The sequence below is a fragment of the Esox lucius genome, chromosome 17 (genome assembly GCF_011004845.1).
Source record: "Esox lucius isolate fEsoLuc1 chromosome 17, fEsoLuc1.pri, whole genome shotgun sequence".
In the NCBI taxonomy this organism is placed as follows: Eukaryota; Metazoa; Chordata; class Actinopteri; order Esociformes; family Esocidae; genus Esox; species Esox lucius.
In genome coordinates this window covers 36,367,168-36,385,016 of record NC_047585.1, presented here as the reverse complement: position 1 = coordinate 36,385,016, position 17,849 = coordinate 36,367,168, and the positions used below count along the sequence as shown (strand labels likewise).

The 17,849-nt window shown below is 42.0% G+C and overlaps 1 protein-coding gene across 3 annotated transcripts; it reads left to right on the top strand.

Annotated features, from left to right (window-relative positions):
• The first annotated feature begins 4,065 nt into the window (after positions 1–4,065).
• Positions 4,066–15,616, top strand: kctd20 (potassium channel tetramerization domain containing 20). 3 transcript variants are annotated; one of them, XM_020055259.2, is made up of 7 exons: positions 4,066–4,404; positions 5,780–5,948; positions 12,864–12,960; positions 13,108–13,228; positions 13,353–13,550; positions 13,867–13,977; positions 14,369–15,616. In XM_020055259.2, exons 2-7 carry the CDS (start codon positions 5,788–5,790, stop codon positions 14,662–14,664), a joined length of 984 nt encoding a protein of 327 aa, XP_019910818.2. In that variant the 5' UTR covers positions 4,066–4,404; positions 5,780–5,787; the 3' UTR covers positions 14,665–15,616. The 3 variants fall into 3 exon arrangements, with proteins under 3 accessions (XP_019910818.2, XP_010879216.2, XP_019910819.2); XM_010880914.3 differs by having other exon boundaries at positions 4,066–4,413; XM_020055260.2 differs by lacking the exon at positions 4,066–4,404 and adding an exon at positions 4,424–5,152.
• The last annotated feature ends 2,233 nt before the right edge of the window (positions 15,617–17,849 follow it).

Genomic DNA, 17,849 nt, shown 5'->3' with positions numbered 1-17,849 from the left:
CCTGTCTGACCGCGGCCTTAATCTCCAATTTGGGAACATTTTGGATTTCCAGTAGATTACAATGGCAATGGACAGTTGTGGATAAAATGTTAACAGTATATATAGTGTCTAGAACTGATGGAGCTTATTACAATTTATATTCAGAGCAAAGGCAAAGATCCAAAAGAAAACAGAAAGATCTATTTCATTCCTTAACACAGATCAAAAACCTTTGCCAGTAAACCCCACTCAGTGCAAGGCGAACTACTCCCTTCAGGTCAGACGTGCTTCCTTTTAGGAGTCTCTTTAATATTACGCAAGTAGTGCTTTGAACCAATTAAGTAGGAAGTCCTACTGTACTTTCTTTTTTTTTTATCAGAGACTCGTTCAGAAAAATGTGGAATCTCAGAGGGTCTCAGCAGACTGACCAAAACCCAAAAACAATAGGTTTCTAATGTTGAATCTAAACACACAAGAGCGTCTCCTCTTAGCACCATTTCTGTGGTTTTTCAGATTATAGCACTGAGATATTCTGGAAATCTGTCAGAGGCCACTGGATTTTTGGTCACATACCCAAGCAAGGCCCTTCTTGCCAATTTGCTATGTTTGGTGGAACGGCCAGGTCCAGAAAGAGTCTAGATGGTTCCAGACTTCTTCCATTTCACAGGGATTATTTATAACCTTCCACAGATCTATGCCTCATTACAATCTCAAAGGTCCACAGAGAGTTCTTTGGCCTTAATGGTTTGTTTTTGGCTTTGACATGAACTGTGAAGTGTGGGACGTGAGGTGTGTGCCTTTTTATCATCATGACCAATCAACTGAATTTGCCATTGGTTAATTCCAGTACATTTTTAGAGACACAAGATGAATCTGAGCTCAATTTGGAGTGTCATGGCAATGAATACTTACGTACATAAGATATTTCAGTTTTTTGTTTTAATTGTGTACACACTTTATCATTATAGTATATTGTGTTTAGTTTAATGACATAAACAAATAAACACAACAAAAAATCTGGAGAAAATGAAGGTGCCCTGAATACTTTCCGAAGGCACAGAATAAACAGTTTTTCTGAATCCTTCTGAACTCCTAATTGGTCACTTTGACTTCCTGTTTCACTGGGCTGTAAATATGGGGTGACACAGACATCAAGTGCCCTTATAGTCATCTATCAATTTGGGAAAGGTCATAAAAGGATATGAGACTAAGTTTGTTGACGTTTATAAAGTAGCTATAACAAAATTCTCCACACCTGAAAATACCCATCTCCACTATTGGGTCAAGTTTAAATCAACTGAAGCTGTGTTAAACCTGCCTGAAGTGGCCCCAAGTGCATTGTACCCGATACAGTGAGGAGGAATGTTTGAGGACTAAACAATTCTTTATGGATGGCAATGTGAGAATTGCAGTTGAATCTGGTGGTCACCATGTCTCCAAAACTACAATAGAACTCTAACCTGGTCATCAGAAGGAATCAGCAATTTTTATTATACTGAAATTCAGTACTTGAATGTGGTGATATACTCAGTGGTACTGGCCATTCTGAAAACTATATTACTGTATAATGGCACTGATAAACAGACTAGACCTTTATCCAACTACAGAGCAGTGAAAAAGTATTCACCCCCTTCCTGATTTCCTCTGGTTTTGGATATTTGTCACATTGAATGGTATCAGATCATCATACAAAATGAAATGAAACCAAGCAAACCCAAAATGCAGTGTTGAACTGATAATTGCATTTTTTTTATGGAACACACTAACTGGCCCTGTGTGAACAAGTGATTGCCCCCCAAACTTAATTTCTTACGCCACATTTAGCACCTGCAAACAAATGCTTCCTATAATTGGAAATCACATTGCTGTCAAGGAATCTTGTCCCATTCTTCTTTGCAGAATTGTGGTAATTCAGCAACACTGGAGGGTTTTTGATAATGAACTGCTCATTTAAAGTCCTGCCACAGCATCTTGGGTTCAAGTCAAGACTTTGATTAGGCCACTCCAAAACTAAATTGTTGTGTCTTTTGGGCCATTCTGAGGTGGATTTACTCTTGTTTTTATAATCCTTGTCTTGCTCCATAATCCAACTACACTTTAGCTTAACATCACAGACTGATGACTGGAAATTCTCCTTTAAACTTTTCTGGTAGAGAGTTGAACTCATGGTTCCTTCAGTGATGACACATCTTCCTGGCCCTGAGGGAGAAAAGCATCCCCACAACATCACACTACCACCACGTTTGACTGTTGGGATGATGATCTTATTGTGAAATGTTTAATTTACACCCGACATATCTGGACCCACATCTTCCAAAATGTTACACTTTTGACTAATCTGTTCACAGAACATTATCCCACGGCTTGTGGTTCATCAGTGTCCTTTTTGCCATTGTGAGATGAGCCTAAATGTTTTTCTTCATTTGAAGTGATTTGCGCCTTCCAATGCTCCCATTAATTAAAAAAAGTCCCAGCCTCTTTCTTGTTTGTTAAATCATGAATGCTGTCCTTAGTAGAGGCTAGAAAGGCCTACGGTTCCTTAATTTTAACTTAGGTAAGACGGTTAGAGTATGCAATAGTATGTAATAGCAATAACAGTTCATTCAGAATCCTGTCTCTGACCAGGGTCAGGCCAGAGATTTTCATCAACATCACAGGCTGTTTTCCCTAGCCAAACAGCGGGGGGGAAATGCACTGGAATGCCTAAGACATGACTCCACAGCAACGACCCCACAAGCTTCCTGAATGACTTGGAAAAGATAAATGTAGACCTGGGTGGTTTTGTGACTTCCTGGATGAGTTGTCGCTGTGCCCTTGGAGGAAATTTTGTGAGCCACTCCTAGGAAGATTCACCACTAGCTCCCACTCTGGCCTTGGCATGGTGTGCTGCTTGTTGAAACCTTGAGGCCTACTTCACTTTGATGTTGAGGTTCTGTATAAGTCATGTTAAAGGTTGAACGGGACTGGCAGTAATCAAGCCTGGGGGTGTCTGCTCTAAATGAATCCCATGATCAACTGAATTTGGTTAATGGGTTGATTAACTAAGGGGGCAATATCTTTTTCATACAGGGCCAGTTGATATTGGATAACTTTTTTCCTTGAAAAAATTAAATAATCATTTAAATGTGTTTTTCTCATGCTTTCATCTTATATTGCTATAATAAAGAAATCAGGAAAGGGGAAAAATACTTTTTCACTGTGCTGTATATGAGTGTTGTGTTCATTATGGTTTTAAAGGGGTAGGAGTTATTATGAATATATAAATGAACATTTGGAACAAAAAAGGAATTAAATGTTGCTCTAAACACAAAGTAGGCATATAGCAAAATATTTTCTTAAATTTTTAAAGATGCAGCCTGAGATTTCAGTTAACAAATAATTTTTTTTTAAACCTTCCATTTTTTGCTGACTGTTTAATATGATGTTCATTTGTGAATCCAATGGTGCTTTAACGACATGGGTGCCCCATAGCATACAGAATTTCTGTTGAATCGTTTGGTTCGACACCCGTATTCTTTATGACCAGGGGCCATATTTCTCTGTATGTATGTTTAATAGGTCGTCCTCATGCACCTATGATCCCAATTAAGTAAGCATATTTGGAGTGTGACTCAAGCAAGGCACCGATTTGTGGTGAATGTTTATTAACAAACGAACTGCACTTTTTCAATTGCACTTAACGGCTTTCTTTTGTTAGTATTGGGGAAATTGGTGAAAGGCAAAAATAATTTGGTTTCCTGAATTGCATACTGTTTTATATACAATCCATGATTCTCTGCAGGTACTATACACCATTACTCAATAAAGATGGTTCATCAACACTGCAGAAAAAAAATTATACCGTCGAGGGAGCATCGTGTTTTTTTCAGTAAATATCATTTCCGCAAACGTTTTTCGGCTTTACAGTAGATATTTCCAATTTCTATGGTTTCGTGGAGATTTTAAAGATCTTTGAATGCCACAAGTTTGCCAGCAATACGAGCCTCAGCCACAAGAAGAGTTTTATTCCTCCACGGACTACTTCCACAGGCTTCTTTGCATGGATTTCGAAAGCTTTAATACAATATTAACTTCTTCATTACAATAGGCAGTTAAGAATTTGTTAATGAATGTGATTTATTCTTTCTCTAAATCAATCAAATTTTATGAATTGGAAAATAATTATGTATCTGTAATTAAGGAGTAGACGGTTAATGTTAACTACGGGAATTCTTAGGTCAGTAGCAATCCTGCCACATGGAAAAAATGGCTTGGGACTTCCTTACTCAGTCTGTGGTGGTACTCCGTGAGTAATTGGATTTGAGGCACTGACTCGGTGTCACCGTGAGGGCTATAGCTAAAGCGTTTTCAGTAAACCCATATTCCTGCGCCCCGCGCTTACAGACCGGGTACAGACGGAGAACAGCGGTCAGTACAGACATTCCGGTAAGTCTGGTAAGTGGTTCCTCATGTCTTTTCCCTGCCGACCATAGCTTATGTTTTCTTAATATGTCTGCAAATCGAACTGCATGTTAATATCATACAACTCTGTTCTCAGTCATGACGTATGCAGACCGTGATGCGGGCACGTAAGCTCCAGACATGTGGCGCAGCGTAATTTCTACTAGCTCTGTCAAGTAAATTGCCATCTCAGGGTAGTACGGATCGCTACAGTAAAAAGAAAAACGTTGTGCTGGACGCAAACTGAAATTAATTGACCAGTCAATACTGTTTGTTCAGCTGCACTAATCACAATTGTTGCTGGGGTTGGGTATATGCAATCTGTTTGGGCGCCGTTTGTTTATCTGTATATTTTCGGCTACAGGTTCTGTAACTGCAGTTGTCATATTATTTCAAGTTATTGATAAACAACCAGCCTGTCTTTTCCCTGCAATGTAGAACGATGTGCACTTCATTAAAGACCATCGTTACAGTTTCTTCATTGTGTTTTCCTCTCAAAACAGCGCATATAACAGAGTAACTACAATAGCATACACTTAATAATCTGTTTTAACTGCATAGTACTAAAAAACAATGTCTATGAAAAACGAACAGCCCTGTGGTTTCTGGCAAAAACTTGATCAGTTATTATCAGCACGGGTGATAATAACTATCTTGCATGCTTTGTCTTGTGGTACTTTTTTGGAGGACTTTGTTCCAGCTGAATAGCAGAAGGGATGTCACAGTCTTATTGGTAAGAACACCAAAGCCAGTTTGTTAGTTACCAAATAATCTTCATTGTCTGAGACCCAACTAGATGCTGTATGTAAGCCAGAGATCTTTACAGGACCTGACTGCTGTCGGCGTCATCGTGCCACAGCAATTCCTAGCATTTCCACCTGTTTCCTGTTGTCTTTCTCATTCCCTGTATAGTTAACTGGGAGAGCTGTTGAGGCAGAGCAGGAGCTGGCGTGGTTCTGTGCTGGGCTGGAAGGGAAGGTTCTGGTCACTCCACCACCAGAATAATCTCCTCCTTGTCAGGGCTTAGTAAGGATGCGGATGGTAGCAGATGGGAACAGGGCATCAGGCTAATAGGCTCACTGACTGTGGAACAGCCGCTCTGCAGGCCTGTAGGCAACTAGCTATGCTACCCCACTGTTACGACTGCACCATGGACCAGGTCTGTAGTGAAGTAGAGCAGACCCTCGTCTTTGTTTCCATCCAGACCCAACATTCACGTAGCCTCCGTTATAGTGTTTTGATGGATTCAAGGTAAAGCTGTATCAGCGCTAGTGACCTCTTTTGAAATAGTCCTAGGAACTCTCTTGCACGAATGTGTATTCCATGAGCTGAACTGTGAATGCACTTGTTCTCCCTGCAGACATTGAGATGTCAGCACGTCCTGACTTCCAACCAGAGGGGAGGGATGAGAAGAATATGTCTCCGCTGTCTCGTCTCCCGCACGAGAGGGTGACTCTGATGGTGGACGGAACTCACTTTGTGGTGGACCCCACCCTGTTCACTGCCCACCCTGACACCATGCTGGGGAGGTAAGGCCCAAACCCTTCATCGTCAAAGTCTGTCAGACCCAAACCCTTCATCATCAAAGTCTGTCAGACCCAAACCCTTCATCATCAAAGTCTGTCAGACCCAAACCCTTCATCATCAAAGTCTGTCAGACCCAAACCCTTCATCATCACAGTCTGTTCTACCCAAACCCTTCATCATCAAAGTCTGTCAGACCCAAACCCTTTATCATCACAGTCTGTCAGACCCAAACCCTTCATCATCAAAGTCTGTCAGACCCAAACCCTTCATTATGACACTCTGTCTGTCTGTCTGTAAGGCCCAAACCCTTCATCACCACAGTCTGTCAGACCCAAACCCTTCATTATGACACTCTGTCTGTCTGTCTGTAAGGCCCAAACCATTCATCACCACAGTCTGTCAGACCCAAACCCTTCATCATCACAGTCTGTCAGACCCAAACCCTTCATCACCACAGTCTGTCAGAACCAAACCCTTCATCATCACAGTCTGTCAGACCATACCCTCTACCATAGTCTGTCAGACCCAAACCCTTCATTGACACAGTCTGTCAGACACAATCCCTTTACCATAGTTTGACAGACCCAAACTCTTCATCATGACAGTCTGTCTATCAGCCTCAAACCCTTCATCATGACAGTCTGTCAGACCCAAACTCTTCATCACCACAGTCTGTCTGTTTTTCAGACCCAAACCCTTCATCACCACAGACTGTCTGTCTGTCAGACCCAAACCCTTCATCATCACAGTCTGTCAGACCCAAACCCTCTACTATAGTCTGTTAGGCCCAAACACTTCATCACCATAGAGTGTCAGACCCAAACCTGATGGGTCAGAGCTGTTTTGGCAGCAAAAGGGAGACCTACACAATATTAGGCAGGTGGTCATAATTTGTTGGAGCCATTTCATTTGCAACCAGCGTGTGGCGCTGAGAGTGGGAAAAGTATATTTAAATGTGGCCTAATTGGGTCAGGTGTGTTGCGCACAGCAAGGTCAAACATTTTTTTTTACCGTGATTACGTGTATGATAACATGGTAGGATCAAGAGGAACTATTCGTTTTGTTTGATTGTTTTGATGTTTACTTAAAATAAACGGATTGTCATATCCAAGTTTAGTTTTGAACTCTTGGACAACATGTTATTCCTTGGCAAATGTTTGTACAAAACACGTATCTACAACAATGCCACACGTTAATTGACGACCAACCAAAGGAACAAATGTGCGCCAACAACCTTTATTATTATGGCTGTAGCATTACATTTAGAAAATTCCCCCTAACTGGTCAGTGTATTGAGAGGGGTGGCAGTTTGAGGGTTGTCTTGCCTGCATCAACTGTGTTGTATATACAGTGGATATAAAAAGTCTACACAGCCCTGTTAAAATGCCAGGTTTTTGTGATGTAAAATAATGAGACAAAGATAAATCATGTCAGAACGTTTTCCACTTTTAATGTGACCTATAATGTGAACAATTCAATTGAAAAACAAACTCAAATCGTCGAGGGGGAAAAATAAACTCACAATAACCTGGTTGCATAAGTGTGCACACCCTTAAACTAATACTTTGTTGAAGAACCTTTTGATTTTATTACAGCACTCAGTCTTTATTCTATAAACTACTGAAAACATTACTCCCAAATTCCAAATTAAAATATTGTCATTTAGAGTATTTATTTGTAGAAAAATAACAACTGGTCAAAATTACCAAAAAAACCTGCATTGTTTTCAGACCTATGCAAAGAAAACTAATTCATATTCATTTTTCAACAACAAAATACTTGTTTTAACTTAGGAAGTGTTCAGAAATCAATATTTGGTGGAATAACCATGATTTTTAATCACAGCTTTCATGCATCATGGCATGCTCTCCACCAATCTGACACATTGCTGTTGGGTGACTTTATGCCACTCCTGGCACAAACATTCAAATAGCCTGGCTTTGTTTGATGGCTTGTGACCATCCATCTTCCTCTTAATTAAATTCCAGAGGTTTTCAATGGGGTTCAGGTTTGGGGATTGGGCTGGCTATGACAGGGTCTTCATCTGGTTGTCCTCCATCCACACATTGATTGACCTGGCTGTGTGGCATGGAGCATTGTCCTGCTGGAAAAAACAATTCTCAGAGTTGGGGAACATTATCAGGGCAGAAGGAAGTAGGTGTTCTTCCAGGCTAACCTTATACTTGGTTTGATTCATACATCCTTCACTAAGACAAATCTGCTGGCCTCTCCTCTCCAGGTCACTTGATGTCATCCTACAGTTGTTGAGTGACATTCAAATGAGTTGACGGTCATCTCGGTCAGTGGACAGTCGTTTCCGCCCTCTGCCAGTCTGTAGCTTTGTTGTCCCCATTGTTTGTTGCTTGACCTTGTTCTTATGAACTGGCGTCTTTGACATTTTCAGGATGGAAGCAACCTGATGCTCACTGTATCCGTCTGCCAGTAAAGCCCAAATTGATCCCTTCTTTTCCTCACTCAAAGCTTTTCTTTTCAACTCTTGTCATTCTGAATAGTTTTTTTTAATTCAAACCCTTTTGAGGCACTACTTGCAGTACTTGCTTTTTTCGCCATCCTGCTGGTCCTATTGCAAGAGGACAGTGATGACCACAGCAGTGGTTTTTATACTTTTCCACATTAAATTAGATTTGGTTCAGGTAATCACCTAATCAGTACCTAATTAAGTAAAATGAGGTGTGCCTGTGTTGGAATTTAACAGACACTGGAATGGAATGGCTGCCATACATGTAGAGATGCTGATTTAAGAAAAATGAGTGGTGGTCTCTTAATTTTTTCCAGAGCTGTATATATATAAATATATGTATATACACTGATGAGCCAAAAGATTATGACCACGTCCACCTTCCTAATATTCTGTTGGTCCTCCATCCATCCATCCATCATCTTCCGCTTATCCGGGGCCGGGTCGCGGGGGCAGCAGTCTAAGCAGGGATGCCCAGACTTCCCTCTCCCCAGACACTTCCTCTAGCTCTTCCGGGGGGACACCGAGGCGTTCCCAGGCCAGCCGGGAGACATAGTCCCTCCAGCGTGTCCTAGGTCTTCCCCGGGGTCTCCTCCCGATGGGATGGGACCGGAACACCTTCCTAGGAAGGCGTTCCGGAGGCATCCGAAACAGATGCCCAAGCCACCTCAGCTGACCCCTCTCGATGTGGAGGAGCAGCGGCTCTACTCTGAGCTCCTCCCGGGTGACCGAGCTTCTCACCCTATCTCTAAGGGATCGCCCAGCCACCCTGCGGAGAAAGCTCATTTCGGCCGCCTGTATCCGGGATCTTGTCCTTTCGGTCATGACCCAAAGCTCATGACCATAGGTGAGAGTAGGAACGTAGATTGACTGGTAAATCGAGAGCTTCGCCTTGCGGCTCAGCTCTATCTTCACCACGACAGACCGATACGACAGACCGGTCCTCCGCGTGCCGCCAAAACAGCAACGACCTGACAAGGCATGGACTCTACAAGACCCCTGAAGGTGTCCTGTGGGATCTGGCACTAAGACATTAGCAGCAGACCTTTCATGTCCTGTAAGTTGTGAGGTGGGGCCTCCCTGGATCGGACTTGTTTGTCCAGCACATCCCACAGATGCTCAGGTGTATTTTCCTATAGCCACTGTGACTCGTTCCAGGCTGAGAAAAGTTAAAAAGGTAGTGCTATCAATAGCAACCTTATAAAGATAAAGCCTTCCTTCACCTCTGTCACAAATAAAAATGACTGTATCACCTTACATCTCAAAATGGGACTCCTAAATGTTAGATCCCTTGCTCCAAAGGCAGTTGCAGTGAATTAATTAATCTCTGTTCATAAACTAGATGTTATTGGTTTATGTGAAACGTGGCTAAAGCCTGATGAATTCACTGCCCTAAATGAGGCCTCTCCTCCTGGCTATACTAGTGATCATATCCCCCGTGCATCCCGAAAAGGAGTGGGTGTTGCTAATATTCATGACAGTAAATATGAATTTACTCTCAAACACATCACTGATTTTCATTCTTTTTAAGTTTTACTTATGAAAGTTAACCAGGCCGATAAATTGTTTTACATAGCTACTATTTAAATCCTGGATTATCAGATCACTGTCTTATTACATTTACCGTTAAAACAAGAAATCCTCTTGCTCCGCAAACATTGATTTTCAAAAGCTGTACTGTAAATTCTCGGGCTACAAATAGATTCCTTGATATACTTACAAGTTCGCACATCAACGATAAATCCACAAACGATCAATTTGAGGATCTAAACTCAACACTGCGAAATACTTTAGATACGGTTGGACAACTAAAAACAAAAGAAATATGCAACAAGAGACTTGCTCCCTGGTACACAGACAAAACTAGAGCAATCAAGCAAGCCTCCAGAAAATTGGAGCGAAAGTGGCGCTCCACCAAGTTGGAAGTGTTCAGACTAGCCTGGATAGACAGTACACTACAATACCGAAAATATCTCACATTTGCTCGATCAGCTTATTTCTCTAACCTGATTGATGTGAATAAAAACAATCAAAAATGTATCTTCGATACAGTTGCAAAGTTCACAAAAAAGCAACGCTAAACAAGTGAAGGGGGTCTTCACTTTAGCTGTAATGAATACATTAACAACTTTGATGAGAAGATCATCACCATTAGATAACAAATAACTGACTCCTCCTTAAATAGTTATAGTCCCCAGAATCTCAGTTGTCCTGAGAATGTCCTGAACCTCCCTGACCAGGTGTCAATGGGGACACTTGAATTTTTTTGACAAAATGTGTAAATCCCAACAATATTTCCTGTGCTAGATCTGCCAATGTTGAACATAATAAATTGCTCCCTTTCCTCCGGATGTGTACCAAACTCACTAAAAATAGCTGACAAGTCAAAGGTATGTTTTGGTGTTCCTCAAGGCTCGGTTCTGGGCCCATTATTGTTCTCACTATATATGCTGCCTCTGGGTGATGTAATCCGGAATCACAATGTCAACTTTCACTGTTTTGCTGATGACACACAGTTATATATTTCAATGAAGCATGGAGAAGCCCCAAAATTAGGTACTTTGGAAAATTTGCGTTTCAGATATTAGGAAGTGGATGACAGAGAACATCTTGCTTTTAAACTCAAGAAAAACAGAAATGCTTGTTTTAGGACCCAAGAAAAAAAGAGCTTTGTTAGCAGATCTCACTGTGAACCTCGACGGCTGCATGGTCATATCCCATAAAACTGTAGGAGACCTCAGCGTTACCCTTGACCCTGACCTCTCCTTTGATTAACATATCAAATATGTCTCAAGAGTTGCTTATTTTCATCTTTGAAACATTGCAAAAATCAGAAACATCAAAAATATCAAAAACTGATGCAGAAAAACGAATCCATGCCGTTGTTACTTCTAGATTACTGCAATTCTCTACTTTCCAGTTACCCTGACAAATCAATAAATAAACTTAAATTAGTGGTGCACACGGCTGCTAGAACCTTAACTAGAACAAAAGAATTTGAACACATTACTCCTGTACTAGCCTCTTTACACTGGCTGCCTGTTAGGGTTAGGGCTGATTTTAAGGTTTTAATGTTAACCTATAAATCAATACATGGACTTGCTCCTCCTTACCTCGCTAAAATGATCCAGCCATACATACCTACACGTAACCTACGATCGCAAGATGCAGACCTTTTAATTGTACCTAGAATTTCTAAGCAAACAGCCGGAGGCAGGGCCTTTTCTCATAGAGCTCCACTATTGTGGAATGATTTGCCTATTAAGGTTAGAAATGCAAACTTTCAAGTGTCTACTAAAGACTCATCTCTACAGCACGATCTATGATTAGGTATAGCCTGGCCCAGGGGCGTGAAGGTGACCAGAAAGGCTTGATACTGTCATCTCCCCTGGCATACTCTCCCGCCAATGCCTCTCGGGGGCGGAGTCACTGGCTTGTTGTTGTCTCTCTGTTGCGCACTTGTGCAATTGGGCTGTACTCTGCTGGCAATACTCTGCCCTCATTCAGGTTGGTTGCGATTGGTGGGTGTCCCTTTGGTTGATGCTTGGGTGGATTGATTTCCTGCTTGTTGGGCCCTGTCCGGGGCCTCCCCCAGATATGGCCACAGTGTCACTGGACCCCCCTGTCTCAGTCCCAAGGTCCCTTACGCTGCTATATTATTGTGCTGGGGGAGTAGGGTCATTTCTCCTTCTCTATTAAGTTCTCCTTCTCCACTATAAATCCTTGTTGATATGAGGAGTGCATTTTCTGAATTTTCCCAGTTTCCTCCCGTTTTTAACTTAGGAGGACATGAGGTCCTCGCCCACACCTGCGGAGTACCTGGCTTGAAAGACCCATTGCTGTCCCTGTCCAAAGTCCTCCTGATACTCTAGACTCAGCCCACATGCATTTGTTCATTATTACAATTGTAATCTTAATATGTTCACCCGGCACAGCCAGAAGAGTACTGGTCACCCCTCTGAGCCTAGGTCCTGGGTCTAGGTTTCTTCCTAAATTTTGGCATTCTTAGGGAGTTTTTCCTAGCCACTGAAATTCAACACTACTGTTGTGTGCTCCTTGGGGTTTAAGGCCAGGTGTTTTGTAAAAGCACTTTGTGACAGCTGATGTAAAAGGGCTTTATAAATAAAATTGATTGATTGATTAATTGAGATCTTAGGTATTTGGATGCCAAGTCAACACCTTGAACTCGTTGTTGTGTTCCTAAAACCATTCCTGAACCATTTCAGATCCTTGCCCCTTTTTCCTGCTTCTAACACATCAACTTTGAGGACTCAGTGTTCACTTGCTGCCTAATATATCCCTCCCACTGACAGGTGCCATGATAACAAGATTATCAGTGTTATTCACTTCACCTGTCAGTGGTCATAATGTTATGGCTGATCGGTGTATGTATATATGTATTATATTATATCATCAAATATCACCTTTCAAATGTCAGGATGTTTGGTCCTGCCCGTCATTTCACCCGACCGAACACCAAGGGAGAGTATGAGATTGCTGAGGGAATCGGAGCCAGCATCTTCCGAGTCGTCCTGGTGAGTTTCTCTCAATTAGTTCTCCTAAATCATGAAATTACTCACATCTTCCGTTAGCTAACCTACTGTTCCTCTCTCCCTCTCCTATTCTCTCTGTCTTCTCTCCTCCTCTGTGTCTCTCTATCTGTGTCACTCTAATTTTCTCAGGAATTTTATAAAGGGGGTATCCTTCAGTGTCCCGAGGGAGTATCAGTGTCTGAGCTCAGGGAAGCTTGTGACTATCTCTGTATTAACTTTGACTACAGCACAGTCAGGTGCCGAGACCTCAGTGAGTAACAGTTACGTCTGACCAGGGCTCTGTTCAAGGCCAAACCGATGACTAACGTTTCGCAACATTGTTGGAGTTTTCATCCTAGTACAAATCATGTATCCTCTATCTGTTCCGGTCCTAGGTGCATTGCTACATGAACTGTCAAACGATGGCGCTAAGCGTCAATTTGAGGCCTTTCTGGAGGAGCTGGTTGTCCCTGTGATGGTGTCCAGTGCGCAGGAGGGGGAGAGGGAGTGTCACATTGTGGTTCTCACTGACGATGACATTGTAGACTGGGACCATGACAACCCTCCGCCAATGGGAGAGGAGTACTCTCAGAGTAAGTGAAATGTTTCGAATGTGTACAGTACAGCGACGTACCGTGGGGGGCTATAACGAGCTGTAGCTAAGCATAACAAGGCATCTTCCATGCTATGACGCTAGGATTCGATGAGAACATTTGTATTTCCATGGCCCTCTCAGGGAAATTATAATGGATAATACATTCGAAAAATGTATAATTGAAATGTAACTTCTTGACAAAGCAGCTGTTCTTCTTCTAGCACCCATAACATTTTGGTTAAAAAAATTACGAATAATTCTGGTTTGAGCAAGTTGTTTGATGCTACTTCCTGTTTGCTCTTCAATGTGCCAAGTTCTATATAGCACTAAGCTCTACCGCTTCTTCAAGTACATTGAGAACCGAGACGTGGCCAAGGCTTTGTTAAAGGAGAGAGGCCTGAAAAACATCAGAATTGGCATCGAAGGTGAGTCACTTACTGTGTCCCAAATCTAATCCCTCTTGTCTCTTCTCCTACCGCTTCCCCCTGGGTGTCCCAAATATAATCCCTCTAGCCTCTTCTCCCACCGCTTCCCCCTGGGTGTCCCAAATATAATCCCTCTAGCCTCTTCTCCCACCGCTTCCCCCTGGGTGTCCCAAATATAATCCCTCTAGCCTCTTCTCCCACCGCTTCCCCCTGGGTGTCCCAAATATAATCCCTCTAGCCTCTTCTCCCACCGCTTCCCCCTGGGTGTCCCAAATCTAATCCCTCTTGACTCTTCTCCCACCGCTTCTTCCTGGGTGTTTAGGAGTTCTGAGGGTGACAAATAGGCGTGACTAAAAGGAGTCTAAATATTCCAATTCTTTCTGTACCCAAGGGTACCCCACCTGTAAAGAGAAGGTGAAGCGTCGTCCGGGCGGCAGGTCCGAGGTCATCTACAACTATGTGCAGCGCCCTTTCATCCAGCTTTCCTGGGAGAAAGAGGAAGGGAAGAGTCGACACGTGGATTTCCAGTGCGTCCGCAGCAAGAGTGTGCCCAATCTCATGGCCTCCCTGGGGGAACCAACACGACCCTCAGTCACACCTACTCCGCAGGTCGACGAGCTTGATAGGCTGTGGATCAGCCCTGATCCACGGCCCCACTCTCAAGCCCCGCCTACCAATGACAGTTGAGGAGAGGGTGTTGACCTTACCGGTATTGGTTACCGCCAGGGTTTGGCGAGGTCACGGCCACCCTGATCCAAGATGCATGTTTCTGGGCTAATTCTTTCCAAGACCCTCATCTGTCCGCCTGTTTCCTGCTCGGGATGTTTACATTTACAGACACACACAAACAAGATCTAATGACTGTAGATTTCAGTCATGTATGCGTACTGAGAAAGGGCTGCATGCAGAATTTACATTTCAGTCATTTAGGAGACGCTGTAATCCAGAGTAATTTACAGGAACAATTAGGGTTAACTGCCATGCTCAAGGACGGAACAGCTTATTTCTCACCTACTTGGCTCTGGGATTTCATCTGGTAACATTTCATTTACCAGTCAGATGCTCATGCAGACCTGCAGTTTACAAAATAACCCGGCCCTAATAGTCCATTACCTTGTTTGTTATTTACCCCCCGCACCCCCCTGTGTGTTATATTTAGTGTGTGTTTATGTGAGATCCAGGTATAACTATATGTGGGGACCAGAAATCCCCAGATTTATTAAAACCGCATAAATTAAGTTTTTCTTGGCCGTTCCCCACTAGGAAAGGTTTTTCCAGCTTAGGGTGAGATTTATGGTTAACCAGATATTTGGGGTTGGTGTTAGAGTCAGGCGTACTTTGCTTACTACAGTAGGTTTAGGCTTTGCGGGTTAGGATGAGATTTTAAGGCTAGTTTAAGCTTGGGCATATACAGTATGTTGGGTTATTTAGATTTGGTTTGGGTTAGTGAATAGGGAACATGGATTTTTGGTTTGCTGGTCCCCACAAAAACAGAAACTAATCTCTGTGTGTCTGTACGAGCGATTATACAACAAAATCTCTGTTCGTTTTATTTTTGATTAAATTTGATATACTTTGTACATTGTTTAAAGGTTTACAGTTCATATTATAGTTTAAGTTATGAAAATACAGATGCAGACAAAAATATTTTGTCCCCTTGGAATTTTTTCTTTCATTATTTCCTAAAAACAAATTACTGGTAGAGGTTTCCCCGCTGCAGAACCTATTTTAACATAGAAAAATAATAATGACATACATGACAATAGACAAAACGATGGAGACTCTCAGACTCTTCGTCCTGCTGGTTGTCTTTCTGGAAGACCCACAACCTTCACTGGAGAGTGGTTTTGAAAACACCTGATGATATGCTGATTTCATGATCTCTTGCACACGTTCAGGGCCCCCCAATACTAGAACTAGCAAAGAAACTCTCCAGCCTTATCTCATCCGTATTTGATTGTGGGTAGGATCGTACTTGAGTGTACCATTTGCACATCAGTAAGCAACTCTGGTCTTTATTGCCAAAATGAGTTTTCATTCAGGTTTCTGTCTATTGCACATGCGGGCTAGTTCTGATAAATAATGATGGAGGTGGAGTGATACCGTAGGGCTGCTTTGCTTCCCCTGGTACTGGAGGGCTTGAATGTACGCGAGAGATCATGGTCAGCAACAGGTAACCATGGAAGGCACTCTGAGCAGTTTATCTGTTGAGCCAGATATGTGCCAGTTTATCTGATGAGGCCAGAGTACTCCAGAAAAATTGTTCAACAAATTCAGGGTACCTTGAACATATCCGGCTTGTATTGACCAGATGAGGTAGTCGCTGAGTTTTGGTTGCAGAATGGATGATTCTCGTTAAGGTTATTAGGCTAGGGGGTTAGTGTAAGTGAAGTACAGGTTGGTTGATTTGAGAATTTGACAGATTGGATTTTCATGAAAATGTTTCCTTCAAAAGGATATGATTCTGATTCAGAGCTGAATACAAAATGTATGGCTATCCACCCCTGAAACACTGAACTATTTGAGAATTATTCTGAAAAGTGAGACAAATTGCCTGTAGTTGGTAGTTAGGCTGTCTTGGCTAAAGGCTTTGAATCAAATGGCGCTTTTCTCTGCATGGTACCGGCTCGACTCAACTCGCCTTGCCTCGACTCTACCCGCTTTGGGAGCTCTTCCATTGCTTGGTACCAGCTCGACTAGGCTCAAAATGTTGCCCACTGTAACATTCCTTTGGAATTATATTTTTGTTCAACGTTATTAATTAACAGTGGGCAACATTTTGTACAACGAGTTTATTTTGATAATTGTGGTTTACGGCAAATGCCTTTTTCGTAAAGGTCTTCTTTTAACACAGAAATAATTAAGAGCCAAACGAACGGCTATTTTTCGTTCGCAAATCGGGTCCCATCGTTCACCAGAGACATTCGTTCGACCCATCACTGAGCAGGGGGTTTGGCGAAGACGCGGCGAAATTCCAAGCCACGAAATCTGTGCCCTCACAATGTTTATACATCTGCGCGTGCGCAGTGTACAATTTGGGTACGCATTCCGTCTGTGTTGTGATAGATGATATATAACTATTTGAAGTGGTCTGAATTTTGGGGATTGGGGAATTCTTGTGACTAAAGATCTTATGGTGAACTTGAAATATTTGGAATACGTGGTTTCCGATGTGGTGGAAGGAATGACATTGTAAGCAAAGTACGTTGTAGCAACGAAAATAGGAGGCAATATTTCCTGGTTCCAATTATGTGGTCATTAATTTCCTTCAGATAAGGTTGCCACAACGTTTTGAGAAGGTAATGTCCTGACATTACCAATTCATTACCAATCCATAACGTCAAGATTGGTCGTGGTTACGTAACGTGTTAGCTGGGTAATGCTTGCCATAAGGTGGAAGAGTAGTAACGTGTTTGAATACAAGAAAGCTATCACTCCCGCTCATGACTCCAACATTTTACTATAGGTGTCCGCAACGTAAATTTCCCTAACTAAAACCCCAATTCAAGATATTTGTAATTACATTTTGACTAGGCAGAATTAACGTTAAAGATATCTCCAATTTGAGATATCTACAATAAAAATGTATTCGAAGATACCTAAGTTGATAATAGATATATACAATTCAATTATGACAGGCTGTAATTCCAGTTTCAGATATCTTCGATTTAATTCAGACTAGTCAGAATTCCAGTTCAAGATATCTACAACTGATTTATGACTAGTTAAAACTTTATTTATGTTATTGCAAAAGAACGATCTAGATATCTTAAATTTAGGGGGATTTAAGATATCTTGAACTGGAATCGTGACTAGTCAGAATGAAATTATAGATATCCGGAAGATTAATTACAACTATCATAATTAAATTG